The sequence below is a fragment of the Mixophyes fleayi genome, chromosome 10 (genome assembly GCF_038048845.1).
Source record: "Mixophyes fleayi isolate aMixFle1 chromosome 10, aMixFle1.hap1, whole genome shotgun sequence".
In the NCBI taxonomy this organism is placed as follows: Eukaryota; Metazoa; Chordata; class Amphibia; order Anura; family Limnodynastidae; genus Mixophyes; species Mixophyes fleayi.
This window is the reverse complement of record NC_134411.1, coordinates 32291855-32312430: the sequence shown is the minus strand read 5'-3', so window position 1 is coordinate 32312430 and position 20576 is coordinate 32291855. Positions and strand designations below refer to the sequence as shown.

At 42.0% G+C, this 20576-nt stretch overlaps 1 protein-coding gene across 2 annotated transcripts in view; it reads left to right on the top strand.

Moving 5' to 3' along the window:
* The window catches only part of IFTAP (intraflagellar transport associated protein), a 31075-nt gene extending 12132 nt beyond the window's left edge, over positions 1-18943 (top strand). For both annotated transcript variants that reach the window (XM_075188322.1, XM_075188323.1), the window contains exons 3-7: positions 9307-9401; positions 11126-11191; positions 12003-12072; positions 17092-17204; positions 18706-18943. In XM_075188322.1, coding sequence (XP_075044423.1) covers positions 9307-9401; positions 11126-11191; positions 12003-12072; positions 17092-17204; positions 18706-18867 — 506 coding nt within the window. In that variant the 3' untranslated portion in view covers positions 18868-18943. The remainder of the gene's footprint in view (positions 1-9306; positions 9402-11125; positions 11192-12002; positions 12073-17091; positions 17205-18705) is intronic.
* Positions 18944-20576: the final 1633 nt, after the last annotated feature.

The window sequence follows — 20576 nt, the reverse complement described above, 5'->3', positions numbered from 1 at the left end:
TGTTCCAGGGTCCATTTAAAATGTGCTGACGGAGGTGTGTAGTGAAGTTGGAGCTTTATTGGTAGGTGCTACAGCCGTCCAATCGGGTAGTGACTTCACTACACACCTCCTACAGGGAAGTTTGAAGGTTATACCGCTGCTTGTCTCCATGATCTCAGCGGTTTCTAATAAATTAATAAGCAGCATGACTACTGCGTCATCCCTAAAGATGACTCCATCCAATGTGTGTAGGTGACTGATTTACTTTAAGTGCACTGATTAATGATAGCATTAAAGCTGGGGTGGAATCTCAATGACACTTGTGCAAAAACAAAATCACATGCTCGATTGGGCTGATAAACATGGGAAGAAAAGTGAAGGTGAACCACATTGCTTAAAACTATATTAAAAAACAAAATAAATATTCTTCATTTTATACTTTAAATACATCAATACACTCTTTGAAAAACCAGGACTAGACCCATAAGTCCTTAGAACTCTATCACATAACTGGTAAGAGCTGTGGAACAGTGTCAGACGCAGTGGAAATAATGTACGGATGAGAACAGGGTTGCAGAGCGGTCTCAGTGAGTGCAAGATCGTGTCACTGAAATGGCCTAGGGATATACAGCAAGAAGTGATGAGGAAATTACCAGCATGAAGAATTGAAGGAGACTCGTGGAAGAGAGTTCAGATACATGGCCGTATGTTAAAATCAAGGAGATTTGTCAGCAATGCCATTAAAAGAGGTTCTTCTGTTTAAAAAAAAATAAATGTCATGTTTTGTTAAAAGAGAAGTCTACCTGTGTGGCCATTGTTTTTATGTTGTTATGTGTAAAATACCTGCGAGGACTTTTTTACACATTAAACATCCGGGGCTAGATTTACTAAACTGCGGGTTTGAAAAAGTGGAGATGTTGCCTATAGCAACTAATCAGATTCTAGCTGTCATTTTGTAGAATGTACTTAATAAATGAATCAGTTAGAATCTGATTGGTTGCTATAGGCAATGGCTCTAGTTTTTCAAACCCGCAGTTTAGTAAATATACCCCCTGGTCTTTTTACAATGTGTCCTTAGATGCACCATCTGGTAGAGTGTATCTAAGAAGATCTGCACTGAGAAAATAAATCTTCTTACTGGCAGTATCCGTTGTCATGGGACGACGGGAGTTTACAATGTACGTGGTAATTCTGCTTACGTCTGCTGATGACGCATGCGTTCTTTAGCGTTCTTTCCCGTAATGTCCTCATTAAGCATGAATATGTTTGTTTCACAGTTCAGGTAATCTCTACTAGAGTGTATGCAGGGTCGGCTGCCATTGGGCGAGGCCAGCCTAGAATAGAGCCTATCAAACCAAATTAAACAAGATACACACTTACAAATGCATACTTCTCAATGTTCATAAATTGCCCAATATCACCTCTATGTGAGCATGGGCTGAATTAGTGGCCCGTCATGCCGGATTGAATCCCCCCCCTTAGAGTGAGGTCTTTGGACGGAGCCTTTAAGATTTTTTTTTTTTAACTAATTGCCACTTTCGAGAAGCAAAATCTAGATAATATCCAAATTGACACTACAAAGACCTGCTCTTGCCACAAGATAAGTCATCAGGAAAGTAAGGTTACTTTTCAGTACTTCAGAACCTCAAAGATGTCAGATCAGACAGCAGTCAGATCAGTTATCACCAGCAATGTGGCTGAAATAACAATAATGTGTGCTCTGACTTATTAAACCTAAATACATTATGACTGCAAAAAGGCTTATGGCAGGTAAGATCTGTGTGGTCGTCGTGGGTAACAACACGTGTGTGTTATTTGTACTGTTATTACATAAACTGGTTTTTATAATTTTTATTCTAAATCATTCTAAACGTTATTAAAGGTGAAAGGGAAGAATGATGAGAGTTGGAGGTCATTAAATATATACAACCCAAAGTATCTCCTTATTAGCACAAACACAGGATTCCCCATCCTGGGATTACCCCTGCCAGAGCCTGCAGACATACGATAAGTCAGGGTTTAGAGATTGGAGTTTGAACCAAAATGAATTTAGGAAGAGTTTGTCTATGTATCTTATCAGCTATTATTCACTAGGTACTGGTGACATCACTGAGAGTGCAGCCAATCAATTTACTAGGTGCTGGTGACATCACTGAGAATGCAGCCTATTGATTCACCAGGAGCTGGTGACGTCACTGAGACTGCAGCCTATTGATTCACCAGGAGCTGGTCACATCCCTGAGAGTGCAGCCAATCAATTCACTAGGAGCTGGTGACATCACTGAGAATGCAGCCTATTGATTCACTAGGTACTGGTGACATCACTGAGTGCAGCCAATCAATTCACTAGGAGCTGGTGACATCACTGAGAATGCAGCCTATTGATTCACTAGAAACTGGTGACATCCCTGAGAGTGCAGCCAATCAATTCACTAGGAGCTGGTGACATCACTGAGAATGCAGCCTATTGATTCACTAGAAACTGGTGACATCCCTGAGAGTGCAGCCAATCAATTCACTAGGAGCTGGTGACGTCACTGAGAATGCAGCCTATTGCTTCACTAGAAACCGGCTACAATCATTCAGCGTCGGTTGGCTTTAGTGTGTAGTTTTTATTGGCATTTTCGTTATGACTTTTTCCATTTGGACTAATTTATATAAAAAAAGAAGAACATAAGATATGTTTGTATTTAATTATGTGATGAGCAACACTTTTGGGGGCTCTTTCATCCAGTCTTAGGGACAGGTCCATTATACTGGGACCACGGAGGTTGCAAATTTGCTCCCAATTTTGTTATTTACCCAACAGCCTGGGAGATCAGGAAGTACTTCTCAGTTCATGGTTACGTAGCCTCTGGGAATGGGGTTTACAATTTTTATTTTTTTATATTTTTTTTGCGGCCTCTCTTATCGAGGTGCCAGCTTTGCGCTGCCAGCCTGCAGCTAGTTTTCCCTGTGGTCCCCCTATTATAACGGAAACCAGTTCAGGCAGACAAGCGTTGGTGCTGGTTGACAATTTGGGGCGCTGCCTGTTTGTTTGTTTTTAATTTATTTTCAAACTATTAAGAACGCAGCCTATTAATCCACCGGAAGCAGTGACATCATTGATGTCTCAATGATTTTACTATATCCTTAAATTTATTGGCTGCATTCATAAAACCCTGTGCACTGTTTGTAAGTGACAAGTGCGCCGTAACCGAGGACGATATTCTGTGGTCTATTCCTGAAACGTGCCGAGAGCAGACCGATAGGGGGAAAGCTGTGGTTTTACTCTCTGAGCTTGCAGAGTCCCCTGTGAATATTTAAGGTTGTTTTTAGTTCACAGCCCACTTGGCAACATCTGCTGCTTCTATCTCTATGATGTTATTGTTTTGTTAACCAGGCATAAAATAACTGGAAAGCCTACGCTGCTCTAAGAACGAAAACATATTCTGGATTACGCCTAACAAGCGTGCAAAGGCAATGAAAACTAACTAGAAATGTACAATTAGATTTTATGCAAATAATAGTTTTAATAAATTATCAAAATATATCTTCAATTATCAGGGTGGATTTTGTTTTTTTATGTTTTTTTTAAACAAATCAATTTATTTTAATTAACTACCTTCTGTTAACAAAATCAAATAGTATTGTTACAATTACTAACAACCCTTAATAAGTCAGCAATTAGATTTTAGGCAAATAACAGTCTTAATAAATGTTGGTGATGATAAACTTAATTCTCCAAGTTCATTCTCAGCACCTAATACGCTTACTTGGAGTTAAAATGACTTCTGATGACAAGAAATAATTAATCTTTTTTTTGGAAATTTGATAAAAATGCCAAAACACTGTATTAATTTTTATTTTTTTTTGGGATTGAATCAAATAACAAAAATGTAATTAAAATAAGACATGTACTTTCTATGTAATAAGCAGGGATTAAAACAAAGACTTAAATCACAGCAAACATTTTTTTTTTTCATTTAAAAAAAAAAAAGAAAAATCTAAATAACTTAAAAACTTTGAGATTAATGTGAAAATTCACCCAACACAATTTAAATGGATTAAACACTATAATTCTATATTTGCTTAATTTGATTTATACTGTTGCTATTTTTTTTACTAGAAATAAACGTTATAATTATGTTCTTTGTCATCACTAAAAGTCAGTCCATGGTATTAAACATTTCTCTCAAAGTACTGCTTATTAGTACCTTATTAAGGTATTATGCCTAACTGTGTAAGTAAAAACACCATTGGTGCTTTATGTATTTTAAATGATATTTTTATAATTTTAAATATTAAATTAATTGACATATTATGAAGACAGCCTGCCAGTGTCTATAATATACTCACAAAATATATATTATTGAGTGTAATCACATCAAGTAGAAGTTATCAGGAATGCTCACAATATTGGGATGATAATCAAACAATAATTCAATTCACTTAATCAGTTGAATGGGACATAAATTGTGTTAAAAATAAAAACAATGGGTTAAGGGACAGTATCTGCGATTGCTGATTACAGAAAATATGTTGTTACACGATAACAATAATTCACATATTCATGATCTTAAACATCAAATTCATAAATTGCACATGTACCAATATTATCAATTAATTAATAATACAGTTTATTATCTTGGAGGGCAAAGATTCACATGAATTGTTGTACAATTGATAAAGTAACATTTTTTTTATTTAAAAAAGACAATAATTCGACACGGAGTACAATCATAAATGAAATCAACTCTTTATATAACAGTAGTCACAGTGTCAAACACTAGATTACCCACAAGTACTAAATGCTAGTATTTTTTTTTTTTTAAATTCTTTATTTTGGTTGGTCATATAAGCAAATACAGGGAATAAGAGTGTTATTATTGAACAGACGTACAAAAACAGTCAGAACAATTGAATCAACATGTACGTAGAAGCTTATAATGAGACAACCATTTTTACAATTTTATATGCGGTATCAAATTGTATATAACTGTAGTGAAAGTGTGAAATGTGGGAGTGGGGGGAAGGGAATCAGAAAGGAAGGGGGGGGGGGGGGAAGACCACAAAGCAGGTATATGAAAGAGCTCAGGGGGTGGAGAGTGTGTAGACGACTCAAGAAGATAAGGGGGCAAAGCGTATAAGGGAGCTGGACTTACCCCACATGGGTCCTTATCACGGGGCTAATTGTTAGGGGGACGCGAGCTTTCCACAAACTGCCAAGGAGCCCAAACCTGGTTAAAAACATGGCCTCTATCATGGAGGTAATAGGTAATCTGTTCCATGGCTGCGACATGCCAGATTTGTTTTTTGAGGGCTGTTAGAGAGGGGGGGGACGTTTTTTTCCAGTTTAGCGCGATAAGGGATTTAGCCGCTGTCAGTATATGTGAGGCTAGTTTTTTGGAAAATTTGTCAAGTTCTGGAGGAGGATAGCATAGTAGAAAGACCCAGGGGTCCTTTGCGACGGGAGCCTCAAATAGAGAGTTTAGAATGCCACAAACCACATCCCAGAAGGAGGAGATAGTTGGGCAGGTCCACCATATATGGAGCATAGTTCCCCTGTGGCCACAACCCCTCCAACAGTAAGGTGAAGAAGAGGGAAACATGCTGTGGAGTCGAGTAGGGGTATAATACCAACGGTAATAGATTTTATAAGAGGTTTCTTTAAGTTTGGTGGATATGGAGCTTTTGGCTATCTCCAGTCTCATGTCGTCCCATGCCTCATCGTCCGGAGGGGGGCCTAGATCCTTTTCCCAATCAGCCTCATGTGCCCTCGGAGTAGGAAGGACAGCAGCAATAAATATACCATAAAGTTGGGATATCAAGCCTCTGTCCCTAGGGTGATTTTTACAAAGATCTTCAAAGGGGGTTAAATCTCGCAAAACATAGGTAGGTGGGAGGGATCGCAAAAAATGACTAATTTGGAAAAACTCAAACGGACTAAGTATGCGGGATGGGGAGTGACGTTGGAGTTCTGCCAGTGGGAGCCAGTGGTTTGCTTTAGAGAAGTCTATCGGGAATTTAAGGCCAGCTTTATTCCAAAGACGAGCTCTCGCGGCGGAGAGTCCAGGAGGGAATACAGGGTTGTGCCAAATGGGGGTTAAGGGGGATAATTGTGTGGTAAGCTTCAGTTTAAAGGAGTAAAAATCCCATAACTTGATGTCAAACTTGATAGTAGGGAGCATTTTAGATGCAGGAGGGCGATGTGCAGGGGAGAGACCCCATAAGGGTGTAAGATAGGGCAAGGTAGTATAAGCCGATTCTATATCGAGCCAGGAAGTGGAGCCTGGGGGGGCATATGAGGTAACAATTTGTGAAAAGTGGGAGGCCAGGTAATATAGTTTAATGTCGGGGAGACCTCTGCCGCCAGAAGAGATTGGTCGTTTGAGAATGCTGGCTGAGATCTAAATGCTAGTATTTTATGTAGATTATGTAGAAAGCTGATATGAATGTAGAAATATGGCAGATTCCTAAATGGTTATATAATAAAATATACAATAGCGGTCTGATCAGACACAGAGAGACTGCTCTGATTCCCAACCTTAATCTGATGACGCAGGAGTGAAACGCGTGTTGAGGCTGAGGTACGGCAGATTATACCATTGTAGGTATATTGCATTTTTATTACATAACTATTTAGGAATTTGCCAGGTTCAGCAAACAGAACTCTATGAAAAGAGGTAATGGCGGCTCTGAGATGGTAATAATTTCAAGGATATTCAATATTTGTGCTGTATCCTCTATTTTTAGTTAAAAGAGAAGCCATGTAATGTAAATTTTGGATCGATCACTTAGAGCCCAAGGGTAATTTTTTTAATATCGAAGCCTCAATTTACCTCATTTGGATCATTAGATACACTTTCTATCAAAGTATATCCGAAGGTATACTCCGTTTCATGTACATTTCTGCTGTGCGGACTTAAACACACCGCCAATCCAGATCAATGTCTGAACCAGATTTTTCAGCTATCGATCTGGAAACTGCTGTCGAGCGATAAGAGAATGTGACCATGTGAGGTCGTCATCCGTTCGCAAGAATGCGTAATGAAACACCGCTGTAATTTGCAGACCCCGATACTGATATATGGCATCTGCGGTAAGAAACGTTAAATGGGTTATGGCAGGAAAAATCTATGATTTCTCCTGCCATAACCTGCTATGATTTCTCCTGCATTGAACTCTTTATAAATCATGCAATGGCCACTTTACAAATAAAGCTTTTCTCCATTTTCATGGTTGATTGCACTTTATTAAATACACCCCTGTTTGTGTCCAAAAGTGAACATAGATCTGACAGCTCAGCAATCAGGTTGAGCTACTGGATGTTTGACAAGAAGACACAAGTCCTTGGAAGATCGAGACTGGGGAGATACTTGGAGACAAGAAGAAGGTTTAAGTGCAACTGTGTTCAGGGCTTCAAATAGGAGCACCAGAGAACTAGGATCTTATCACATAATAGTTGTTTACAATCTAGGGAGCATAAGAGTTCTGTGGGTATATTTACTAAACTGTGGGTTTGAAAAAGTGGAGATGTTGCCTATGGCAACCAATCAGATTCTAGTTATCATTTTGTGGAATGTACTTAATAAATGATAACTAGAATCTGATTGGTTGCTATAGGCAACATCTCCACTTTTTCAAACCCGCAGAGGCAATATAAAAGGCACACAAGACCTTCTCATCATCGCCATCCAGGCTGCAAGTTGTTCAGCGCTGACATTAATGGTTATTGATGTACCCAGGAAACAACCTTCATAATACTTTTTACTCTACTTCGCTTCTTTCATAATGAGAAAACTTTTTTTTTTTTTGCATTCGTCAACCACGTAAGAGTTAATTGTTCACCTTTCCTGTCGGCCTTGGAAATATCCCACATTCACCAGGCTGCAAATCCAGCGGTGCAGTCTTAATTCACAGCAGGCTCCGGAAAGGATTTTTCTCTAACTTTGTGCTGCCAGAGAGGAGATTTTTATATTTGTACAAGGACCCCATGTCGGGTATAAAGAATTATATAAATATTATAAAACAAAAAAAAGGACAAGATTTCTTTCAATGTGGAATAAAACATCTATTGTAAGATCCTTAACAAACCTTTTGTTTCACAGACAAGCTCAGAGAGTGCTTCCCTCTTGGGGTCCTCCATTCTTTCCCTGTCTGTAAAGCCACATAGGGAGATTACCAAAAGGTATTCTAGCTCTCTTTGTGCACTTATAGCAAGATTAGGCTCCACATGAAAGGTAGGTGAGAAGGGCACCCAGTAAAATAAAGGCATGAAATAACATGAAGCAAGATGTTCGCGGCCCAGCCGGTGATTAGTAATTGATGTTGGCATGAGGCAACGGGATATAGGCTATAAGCCCGGCATTGTCTCTCTTCTGGGGACAGTGTACACCTCATTTGAATGAAAGATTCGCTTTAGTGTTTGATGTGAAGAGCTAAATTTAAAGTCCGCAGGATTCTTTTTTTTTTTTTGCCTCCAATCTTCAGAGAAATATTATTTTCATACCTGAAACATATCCGGCTGTGAAGGGCCAGCAACGAACAGATGTCTCTTTGTCTTGACGGAAGGAGCTTAAGCAAGGATGAAACTTTTATGAGGGGCTTAGCCTAGGTTACAAGCTACGGGGAGAGAGGGGGGCTAGGAATGGGGATAGGTGAATGTGACAAGCGCATAAGACAGTCATCGGTTCTTTTGTGTCCCGTCTGGTGTCATCTCTCCATGGTTTAATTTCAGAGGACTTTTGATCAAGCACTTTGCTGCCCGTGTAGCATAAAAGTAAAAATATGTCTCGATTCTGATAGAGGAGGCATGACCTCACCGGAGGGGGGGGGGGGGGCCGGGGGTAATCGGCAAGGGTCATAATATTTCTCCATTGGGACATGCTAGGGAAATATTGTTGTTATACACTATTATGTTCTATGAAAGATAGTTTTGTATCCTTCACAAGTAAACATGGAAAGCCTTATTTAATACCGTGGTCATGAGTTTGATTCCTGACCATGGCCTTATCTGTGTGGAGTTTGTATGTTCTCCCCGTGTTTGCGTGGGTTTCCTCCAGGTGCTCCGGTTTCCTCCCACACTCCAAAAACATACTGGTAGGTTCATTGGCTGCTATTAAATTGACCTTAGTCTCTCTCAGTCCATGTGTGTATGTTAGGGAATTTAGCTCCAATGGGGCAGGGACTGATGTGAGCGAGTTCTCTGTACAGCACTGTGGATTTAGTGGCGCTATATAAATGGTTCGTTGTCTACTGTCCCTCTCTGTGGGTAACATATGCTGATGTACTGTATAAAACATTACTATGCTTCTACTAATACCATTACTTACATATCTGTGACAGAGAGACAAGATTGTAAGGTCCAGTCTGACCACACACCAAGACCAACATCTTCGGACCTTGAAATACCACAAGGGGCAGAGGATGAACCAGAGCAGGTAAAGGATTAATCCCACTGTCATCCGTGCACATGTTTTACCAAACCTTCTCCGGCATCTAACGCACCAATCCTCTGATTGAATGACAAACATTTTATGAAGTGACATAGAATTGTAGTATATCAATATAATGATACTTAAGAAACTTTTGAGGGCAGCATAAATAGAATATCTTATCTGGAAAGTGATGTTATTGCCTATTGCATCTAGTGATGGATGGATATGAAGGTTTTAGCTGTTTTCATAAATCAAATTTGTTTTGAAGCATCGATTATTTGAATGCGTGTTGCAAAATAATGTTGGTCCTATTTAAAGAGCAAGTACAGCCAGTATGTCAAAATCTTTGTGGGATTGAGTTAAGGTAATAAATTTAAAGTTGTCGCCATGTACCTACCACCCCATGTGGCAAATGCAATAACCCTCAAAGCCCGACAGTTTCCAAGGCAACAGAAATGCTCTGTACTGATTGGTGTTTCACACAGGAGCATAGCCAGCGATGTAATTGCAAGAGGAATATAATCATCTTGCTCTGCTTTTGCTATTTACAAATGTTGCAAGTGTAATCTTTTAACGTGTGGCGATTCTGCGGCCTTTGTGTAACTTGCACTTTAAACCCCAAAACATTGACTCATTTTCTTGCCATACCATGGCTAACTGTGTCAATCGCTGTTAAATCATTGTAATTATATTAGTTGGCAATGAGATCCGCCAGTTTACTCTGAATGACAGGTGCTGCCATTACCATTTAACACGTACCGTTAAATGAATGAATCCATAGCATCTGTGGTCTGAGTGGAGGTAACTGTCAATCACTTGCAGCTCTCTGCTATTCATTCACATATGTTATTACTACAAGTCACTGATAGTTACCTCTACTCAGACTAAAGATACTGCTAATTCATTAAGCCAGAAAAGTGTATATATTAATTTAAATGAGCAAAGCACAGTGTGCATTGTGCTGCATGCTTTTCATTAATCTGACTTGCATAATACGTCTGTCAAGGTGCCAGCCAATGCACATTGCTGTGCTAAGTGTTAGTTTAATGATTGCTAACAGCTGTATGTATTATATTGTGTGCCGGTGAGCTGGGATTGACGTTACTGTTTCCCTACCCAAAATTTTGCAACAGGGCTCGGCGATGCTTCTTTTGCAGCTGCGGGGGTGGGTTTGGGAATCTGCAGCCTGGCCGATCGCCAACAAGAAAACTGTAGAGATTTGTGTTGGACAGAATACAGTTTTAAGTATAAGTAATATGGGGTCATAAAATTAATTTAAAAAAATCCTACCACTGTAGATACCAGTTAACTCTCCAAATCTTGACATGCCCATACCTTGGAACTTCACATTAGAACATTAGAGGATATGACAGCAAATTAAACTTGCCATTCAAAATCAGGGACTATCTTCAGAGATAAAGGCGCCTATCTCTCAATCTGCAGGGATAAGGATGATTTATTTTTTTTATTGCCACATTGCAGAACTGAAAACCTAGATTTGGGCTTTCTGTGCCACTAATTCAAAAAGAAAATGATTAAAAATAAAATAAAATAAAAATATTTAAAAACCTGTTTTTTTTTAAAAATGACAGTGCACAGTTTGGGCTAATAATGTCAGGTATAGGTAACGCTCCCTCTGAGTGTTGTAATTAACTTTGATGATAATTCCTGTTCCTGAAAGGAGCCAGTAATTTTGGTCATTAATGTGTATTTAATCTATGTTGTAGTTGACGATTGGTGAAGGTGTTACAGTCGGTTGGTGCCACAGTCTTTTGTCTTCTGGACGAGTCCAGGTGAGTTTCGCTGCATGTATAGGGTATAAAACTTTACCACTATGTTCCGATGACAGAACCTCTGAAGGTTCTATGTCATAATCTGGAAACGGTAACAGAACTGCGTTGTGACCCACATCAGCCAATCAGACATCGGCTTCATCGCTTTTCCTAATGCCATGTCTATTAACCTAAATACTTGGCAGGTGATTGCTGTGGGTTGCAGATTCTTTGTTCTGGCTTCATCAGGTTGTTAACACTGAAATAATTAGGTTGTCTCTGTAGCAATCCACATACTAACCAGAAATACTATCCTGCACTGAGGAGCTCTAACAAGGACAACACAGGCTGTCTGTAGTTGAACGTACAGTGTCACCGCAAACCTTTGTTGTGTCTTGGAAACTCAACATTAACTCAAAGGGCTAATATGAAACTAGAAGTCTATTCTCCCCAGTAGAAGTGGCTTATTTGCATATTGTTTTTCGGAATATATAAGGCTTTTTGGAAGCATGTTTTAGTAAATGTTCTGTTTATTTGTGAATTATGTAGGCAGCATTCGAAAAGTGTAAGAGTACACATCGCCATGGCACTTACTGTGATCATTTTAACCCATTGCCAAAAATATACTATAAAATATATTTACCTGTTTCTCGTCCAAAATAATCTGTGACGTGTGGTACGTTTTGCAGTATCGTAATGCCTGCTTACAGATGAGAAGGATTTTGTTAGATGTTTAGTGGTCACTGATTGAATTGTTTGATGTGTACTATGTTGGTGTTTACCTAATAAATATATTTTCACATCTGATCCTGATTTTTTCCTCTTCTGTCAGGTGGATAATTTTATCGGCTTCTCAGATGTTGACACAGATTCAGATGACGAGGCGCCAGATGCAAGCGTCCGTACGTTCTCATTTTTGTACTTTGCCATTTTTAGAAATAGATTGATTCATACCAGAAAAAAAAAGATTTCTCTGTATCTTGTTATTAAAGGATTGACTGTAACATCTGTTTAATTATGAGATACGTAGTTGAAGTGTAGCTCTGACCGTGAGCTAACATTATCTGGTTGTGTCAACAATCTGCTTTGCTTATTTATTTTAGCCGTTGCAATTTTTTTCATTAATCAATCTCCTTCCTCTGCTGACGGCATCTCTCCTATACCAGTGGCAGGAGACGGAGGAGGGATTTCAATCATTTAAAGCAGTATCTGTTGCTGCCATTGTAGTGTATTGGCTATTGAGTATTATTGAGCTGGTCACACGCAGGCAACAGGCCGCAGACTGGTGACTGTGCACCCCCCATAAGCAGGTTGTCCTGGGCACTAGGAGTCTCGACCCAAGTCTTGCCAATAGTAGTTTACTCACCAGAGGTGCGGAGTCTAACGCAGCGGCTGGTTTTCTCCAGGGACCCCCGCAGGGTATGGGTTTAGCGGCTTCTGCTACGCAGGTTGCGGCCCTCGGGAGAGTATGGCAGGATCAACGGACCTTCAGCTGAACGGGAGATGTTCTGCGGACAGAAGGTAAGTTAATAGAAGATGCCGAGATGATCTGCGGACAGCAGGCTATTACCACTGGGATGGTGGAGATGTTCTGCGGACAGCAGGTAAGATAACCAGATACACTGGGGAGATCTGCGACTGCAGGAAAGGTAACCAGGAGGAGAGTGAACCACAGCTACCTTAACAGAGTGGAGACCAAGAACAGAGACTGAGAATAGGTAGAGGGAGCCTTAAATAGGGAGAGGCTGTCAGCGGACCAATGAGGAGAGTCTATAACCCTCATTCGTACGTAAGATGGCGGGCGGCCGTGGCGCTGCACGGACGCCGGCAGGCTGGCGAGTGACACAGGTCAGTTGTCCAATTAGTAATATAATAGAAATCAATTATATTATTATTGGGCATATTGTATGTGTGCTCATCTTTCAAAACTCACTATCAGGTCCCAGCGAGGCTGAAAGTGACCCAACTGCTCGGCCAAAGTGTCTATTGGCTTCATTTTATCTAAGTTGACCACCCACGTTCTCTGATCATGTGACTGTACGATCCGGATCGGCCAGCAGGTGGCGCCTATTCTAGTACATAGGGAAACAATGGAAGATGGAAACCAATACGTATATATGTAAAAGGTGTTTACAACATCAGTAAAAGAACGTATTACTCTTTAAACAGTACAGAAGTTATATTCTGTTCATTGTCACTAATGTAAAAGACTATATTTTGTGAGCCACTTTTTTAAGAGATTGTCATCCGTTACTCTAGATCGGGCTGTGGCTCTCCAAGTGCTGTGAAAATGTAAGTCCCAGCGTTCGCATGCTGGGACTTGTAGTTCCCCAACAGCGAGAGAGCCACCTCCGTTCTAGATTTTCTCAGTACTGCCACTCAGACTTAAAAGTAGCTTGTGAACCAGGGAAGTTCTGCAATAGTTTGCAGACTGTGTCTAGCATCAGATGTCAATACTTACTCAATTAACCTCTCTCTCTCATTGCCGCCATTGGCAGCCTGCAAAGCACTCCTGTTGCTCATTAATCACCTCCACCGAGAATGTAATTAGCAGCTTAATTAGGAACATCATGGGCCTGCACCGCAGAAGTGCCAACAGCCAACTTCACAGGGTAGAAGCGGTTAGTGTAGACCCCCGCCTACCGCCAAACTCCCCCAAGCTGCGGCCTCCCCAAGGTTATAAAAAGATAACTGAATTGGGACCTATAGGAAAACAGAAAATATTCAGGTCAGTATAGTAGAGAGATCTCAGCGTGTGTCGGGATCAAATATTCACAAAGAGCTGTCGGCACAGGATGATAGGGGAGAATTAAGTAGAACTGCAGTTATTTGGTTCATGGTAATTGGACTGCATAATTAATAACCGCCAATTAATTTAGTTGGCGTTTGCACGATTATTTGGCACAAACATCGCTGTAACCTGGCTCCGATCTCTAGTTAACCCATAGTCCTACGGATAGAGCTAGGAGAACGCTGAAAATCTATAGGCAGTTTTCAATTAGACTTATTTCATGGGTTATCTATTTACTTATATATCCAGAAAATCCTCACAAGCTTGGATGGGTAAACACACTTCTCATCCAGCCTCTGTTTATGTTACAGCAGACTCTCTTTACATCTTGTACAGGTTCACAAACTATGATTATTAGCCAATCGATGATTAAAACAGAGCAGTTCCATGATCATCAATCAGGGCTGGATAAATCCCCTGCCAGTGACTAATCTCATTTAAAGTATCAATTAAGCTGCATTCGCCGGGTGGTGGATGCTGCGGACACCGTATATACTGAAGGTAAAGGAAAGACAATGGCGTGTAGGAGCCTTATAAAAGTCCTACTGGCTAGAGTTCGCTTGCTGGCTCCCGGATGCTGCGTTATGTTGTAGACTCCTATCACCCCTGTCTTTGCTCTATGTATATACAGCGCGATACCACCTGCTTTGATTATCACAAATCCAATCCATGAATGGCTGCCTCTTACAGTACATGGAGTATTAACATTAGTGTTAATGTTACATCTGAGCGTTGGTCGCCGCAGGGCCGGATTAAGGGAATAGAGGCCCCTTGGCTAAGGGTGCCTCCATTCCCCCGTGAGGGCCCCCCCCCATGATCGGAGCTGATTGCGCCCCCCCCCACCCCCGTGATCGGAGCTGCCCGCACGCTCCCCCGCCCCCGACCGATCAATACTGCTGTTGAGCACTTTCAAGGGCTACCTGGATGCCATAGGCCCCTGGGCTATAGCCCAGTTAGCCCTATGGTTAATCCGGCCCTGGGTCGCCGGAACGTTTCTTGCAACAGGGGGCCCCCTTTGTGCTGGCTGTAAAATGTAGATGGTGCATTTCAGCCATGACTTTATATCATCAGGGGTCTGCTGTGCTTTCTGCCTTGGATACATTTATATAATTTGAGGCATCAGTCCAGTTAATAGCAAAGGGTTGGTGAGAGGATCTCGCGACACTTCATCCAGGGCTATCATTGTAAAACTGGGACACACCCTGAAGCCGTACAGACTGTTCTCACAAGTATTTTGGGAGGTATCTCTGCAGATGTCACCCGGTCTCGCCCGCAGTGTGGACCGTTCGGTGCCGTCGGAGTATCCTCTGCCATCCTGCCTTGTTGTCTCTGTCCCTGGGCGTCTTTTTTTTTTTTCCCTCCTGATTTTTGCTGTCAAACACATTTTGCTTGTGAAGTAGCTGCTTGATTAAACATTACTAGGCAGACTGAAGCCTGCAGATTAGACGCGTTCATTTACTGTCACACAGGCTAAATTTAGAGCTGAAATGTTCTCTCCCTGACACTTCCCCCAGTAAACAGCGGCTGATTGCTCCGCTCTCGTAGCCGTGATCTGGGGTTGATGGCAAACATGTTTATGTTACTTAATCTGACTTTAAAAATAGTCTCTGCCAGTCCTGATCTGGTCGCCCTCCACTCCCTGGCTGGGATAGATGCTGATACAGAGTTTAAACCGTTGCTGTATCTTTCCAGCACAGATGGATAATTAGTGTACACAGCAAAGGGCGGTTTGATGGGAATTTTGTAGGAAACATGTTTTTAAATCTTTTAAGTATGATATATTATGTTAGGTAGAATAGAAATAAATCTGCCACCAAAACTGAAAACTGATACATGAATCAGAGCGACAGAACCTTTAAATGTTTCAATTTCCAGACTCATAGTATTAATATAATCTCTGTTACAAGGTTCATTTTAGTGGCAAACAATTTGAATATATATAGAGAAGCAATTAAAATTTCCCACAAATCACAAGTGTATTTGAATAGCTATGAAGGAGAATGAATATATATTTTAGCACTGGTCTATGGTTTTACCCTATACCTCATTGCAAACATTTGAACATGCAGGGATATATAGAAACACAGAGCATACCTCCAACTTGCAAGTCCCTGGGAGTGGGTCAGGGGGCGTGGTCACGTCTAGAGGGTGGGTGTGGCCACATAATGATGGGCGTGTGGCCACACCCCCAAACATTGAGCCACAATTTCTGAATAACTTCTAAGTCTCAGGTTCTCACACACTAATCTCTCATTTGAAGTTAGTTATTCGGAAGTAAGTATACATATGCAGAATACAGTATATCCACCAGAGAATAGCAATTAAGATTCCCTGATGTATCTTATATAATTTAATTTAATCAGCCCATATATTTGGACGCAATTGAAGTTGGGTAAGAAATTACAATTATGACAAAAATCAAATATGGAGAGTATATCAACCAAACATTGATGGGCTGCCTCCAATAGCAAAACTCTTTGTCCTTTTTTTTTTTGATCCTTGACATTTGGTTGCGAGCTTAAATGTTTTGGTCACGATATGAACCAATACCTCATACTTTGCATTGTGCTAGATGGATTTATATTGGTATTGGTAAGGACAAAAGCTTATTGTATTCTGTGAATAGATTATGTAGTTAACTCTCCAGTTGTGTTGAGCTACAACTCCCAGCATGTCATGTCGGTCTTAATGGGTAACTCCGCTCAAAACCTGAAAACACACTGTTGCTGCCACTTAACAGAATGGATTTAGCTGCCTGATTATTGACAGAACATTTGTACCATGGATTCAGTTCATGCCTATTTAAAGGTGAAATCCAGGATATTTTTTTATTTGTTAAATACAGCCCCTCCCCCAAAGGGTAAAAATTGCAGGGTCTAAGTGCTGGGATGCCACCTTTCTAGGCGTTCTCATCCTTCCCAACGCTCTATCACAGCACTTATCAAACATTCTAAACAGGAAAACGTGGAGGTGTTGTTAATCGCAACCAATCAGATTCTAGCGATCATGTTCTAGAATGTAGTAGGTAAAACTAAACCAAAGACTAGGAACAGAAGGTACTGTAAATTATTTAAATTTATTTTTCTGAATACGGAGTTCCCTTTTTAATATGACTTTTTATCCTCGTCAGTGTTATTCCCGGGAGAGGCCGACACTGCATTTGCTGGTGGTAATAAGCCCGTTATAAGAAATACGTGTTTAGAGACCCGAGCTTCCTCCCGGCTGCGGAGTACAACAGACGAGGTACAGTACCCCGCCGATGCCTGACATGGTGCATATATGATTATATGATGTGTATCGTGTGATCCTTGTATCTAGGTTTGATGTGCTAACAATCATGAAGTGACATGTCACAAGTGGGCGGGGCTTGTTTTTATTACTACAGATGGGAACATCTGATTGGCTCGCTTTTCCTATAACACATTAAAAACAATAAGAGTAATACCATACCAGCGGTTGTGGAACTACAAATCACAGCATGTCTTTCTCACCATGGGTGGACGGGACAATTTGGGGTCTGTATTTCCAAAATAATAATAAAAATATTAATTTTCTTTAGTACAGCTCCTCTCCTGCGTACTCTGCGCCCTCCTCTCCTGCGCGCTCTGCACCCTCCTCTCCTGCGCGCTCTGCGCCTTCCTCTCCTGCGTGCTCTGCGCCTTCCTCTCCTGCGTGCTCTGCGCCTTCCTCTCCTGCGCGCTCTGCACCCTCCTCTCCTGAGTGCTCTGCGCCTTCCTCTCCTGCGCGCTCTGCGCGCTCACCACCCTCCTGCGTGCTCTGCGCCCTCCTCTCCTGCGCGCTCTGCACCCTCCTCTCCTGCGTGCTCTGCGCCTTCCTGTCCTGCGCGCTCTGCACCTTCCTGTCCTGCGCGCCCTGCGCCTTCCTCTCCTGCGCGCTCTGCACCTTCCTGTCCTGCGCGCCCTGCGCCTTCATCTCCTGCGCGCTCTGCGCCTTCCACAACTGCGCGCTCCGCGCCTTCCACAACTGTGCGCTCCGCGCCTTCCACAACTGCGCGCTCCACGCCCTCCTCTCCTGCACGCTCTGCACCTCCCTGTTCTGCGTGCTCTGCACCCTCTTGTCCTAAGCGCTCTTTTTACCTTCTTGTCCTGCGTGCTCTGCACCCTCCTGCACTGCGTTCTCTTTACCCTCCCATGCTACGCGCTCTTTACCCTTCTGCTAGTTGGGTGGAGGGCGATCTTCTTTCCCCTGTTGCTACCCTCCCCTATTTAGGGAGCAGAGGGGGTCTCTATCCAGCCCCCCACCATTACTTTAAAGCCAGAGGCGATGCTTCTGCTAGCCAATTACACTGTGTGAACGATGTGCAGGGAGAGAGGGAGTCTGTCAGAGCTTAATACAACTGCTACTAGGTGAGAGCGATGGTCAGATCCCCCCCTACATGTGAGCACACAGTGCGATTGTCTTCTGGCGTCCGGTAACAGTTGGGGGTGGAGATGTCCATTATTTGCTACAGGATTAAAAACAAAAAGGAGGGGAAGTGAAAGGGAATTTCCTTGTTAACATCGACATGGGCCAGTGGTCTATATTTAAAAGCCTAAAACTAAAGCTTACAACTAATTATGATTTCATCCTTAAACACCTGATTTATTTTATTAGTTGGCATAGTAATATCAGGATATATATATATATTATACACACACGCAGAGTAATAAGTTGTACAATGATGTGTTATATTTGTAGGAGTCCCTTCTTGCTTTTCTTCTTACCTCTTGCTCCCCTTTCCCAGCATCTGGGCGATGAGATCCAGCCCTTCTCTCTGGACCAAAGCTTTGACTACGACTGTGTGGTCCTGACCTCTAAACTCTCAGAGGCGGAGATGACCTTCCTGAAAGCGAGGGGACCTCAGGTGGTAGAAGAGAAGGAGAGCGCAGAACAAACCTTACCGTGACGTTACAAATCTCCGTCTTTTTTCGTTCAAAGAAGTGTAATTTACAAGTGACAGAAATAAAGACGTGCTTTTCACAGCCTGTGTTCTGAAACGAAGCTGCTACAACAGATTAAATGTAATTAGCAAGCCGCAGATTGATAGTGAGATTTACACCATATTGAGTTCATATAATGTAATTAGCACTTGGCTTATGCTTGCGTGATGTTTAGCAGACGTCCCCGATTCAGGTTGTCAGGTGTGTAGACAATGCCCTGTTAGAGCTGCTCTCACGCTGTGTCTTTTGACTAGTCCTCCAATTTTGGGAATGACATTGTTTTCATGGCGTCTGTATGATTTGTAAGGGAAAAGCCAGCAGGACCGCCGTCTCCTGGGGCAGGCAGCGCCCCGCTCGCGGCAATAGTCAGCCAGCAACTGAGTAAGAGTTCAGTAAACGTTCGCAGTTTGTTTTCTTTAAAGGTTGCGGTATTACACTGGTAAACTTACAAATGCTAATGGCATAGACCAGACATGGGCAAGTTGTGAAACTACAAGCCCCAGAATGCTTTGCCAGCTGGTGCATGCTGGGACTTGTAGCTTCACAACACCTGGAGCGCCTGATATAAATCTATAAACAGTGACTTCCGCATAGTTTGGGACAAGTTCATTCATTGCTATCTTCAGTACCCAAATTAAAACTTAAATGTGCATGAAATGACTAATGCAGCGATGGGGGTGGTATTAAGTCATTTAAATTTGTTTAAAAGAAACTTTGCTCTTTTTTTAGTCAGCAGAAAATATAATTATGCAGAGATTTTAGGAGACCTTTTAGAATGCTGCGGTTTTTCTTTCAGACAGTGAATAAATCTCTCAGGAGCTGTAACATATAAATATGTCGTATTTATTGGTAATTAATGCTGTGTCCTAATTGCTAGATAAGAAAAGATAATTGTTACACTATGGCTACAGCAAATGGGGTGCTGAAGGGGGGCCAGCTAGGAGGTAACGTCACAGAGGGAACGTTTATGAAGACTGTGTCAGGTGTACATCCTGCTGTCATATACAGATATAATAGTGCACACCATTTTTATTACCTCCTGTTGTAACCCAGTCTTAAGCACACTTATCCACTTTCCACTTCTTCCAAATTCCGGGTAGGTCTACCGGACTCCCGGAAGAGGAGGCCATTCTCCCACATGTGGGTAGGATCGGAGCCTTCTTAAGGCGGTTCATGGTGAAACGCGTCATTATGGGCCCACGGCAAAATGATGCTTTTGTGTCGCCTCGTCCTTCCTTTTCCTCACACATCCCCTCCCATCTGGGATCTCCCACAGGGCAAGTATAGTAAGTATGGTCTTAAGACATCCCCCTGAAAGCCATGGCTGCCGCCCAGTTACTGCTTGTGGATGCCTCAATGCGCGATATCCACTACGTGAAGTAAATTCCCGCTTGTCATCTGGACACAGAATGGTGGCTAGTCTGCTCTCTTACCTGCAGTGGGCGCCATCCCGGCAAACTAACCCACCTGCCTGCCCACAAGGACACACAAACGTGGAAAGTGGAAATCATGTAGTACACGCGTCACACACCTCCCAACATTTGTCTCTGTGGCAGAGAGACTGGGGTCATGAGTTCAATTCCCGACCATGGCCTTATCTGTGAGGAGTTTGTATGTTCTCCCCGTGTTTGTGTGGGTTTCCTCCCGGTGCTCCGGTTTCCTCCCACACTCCAAT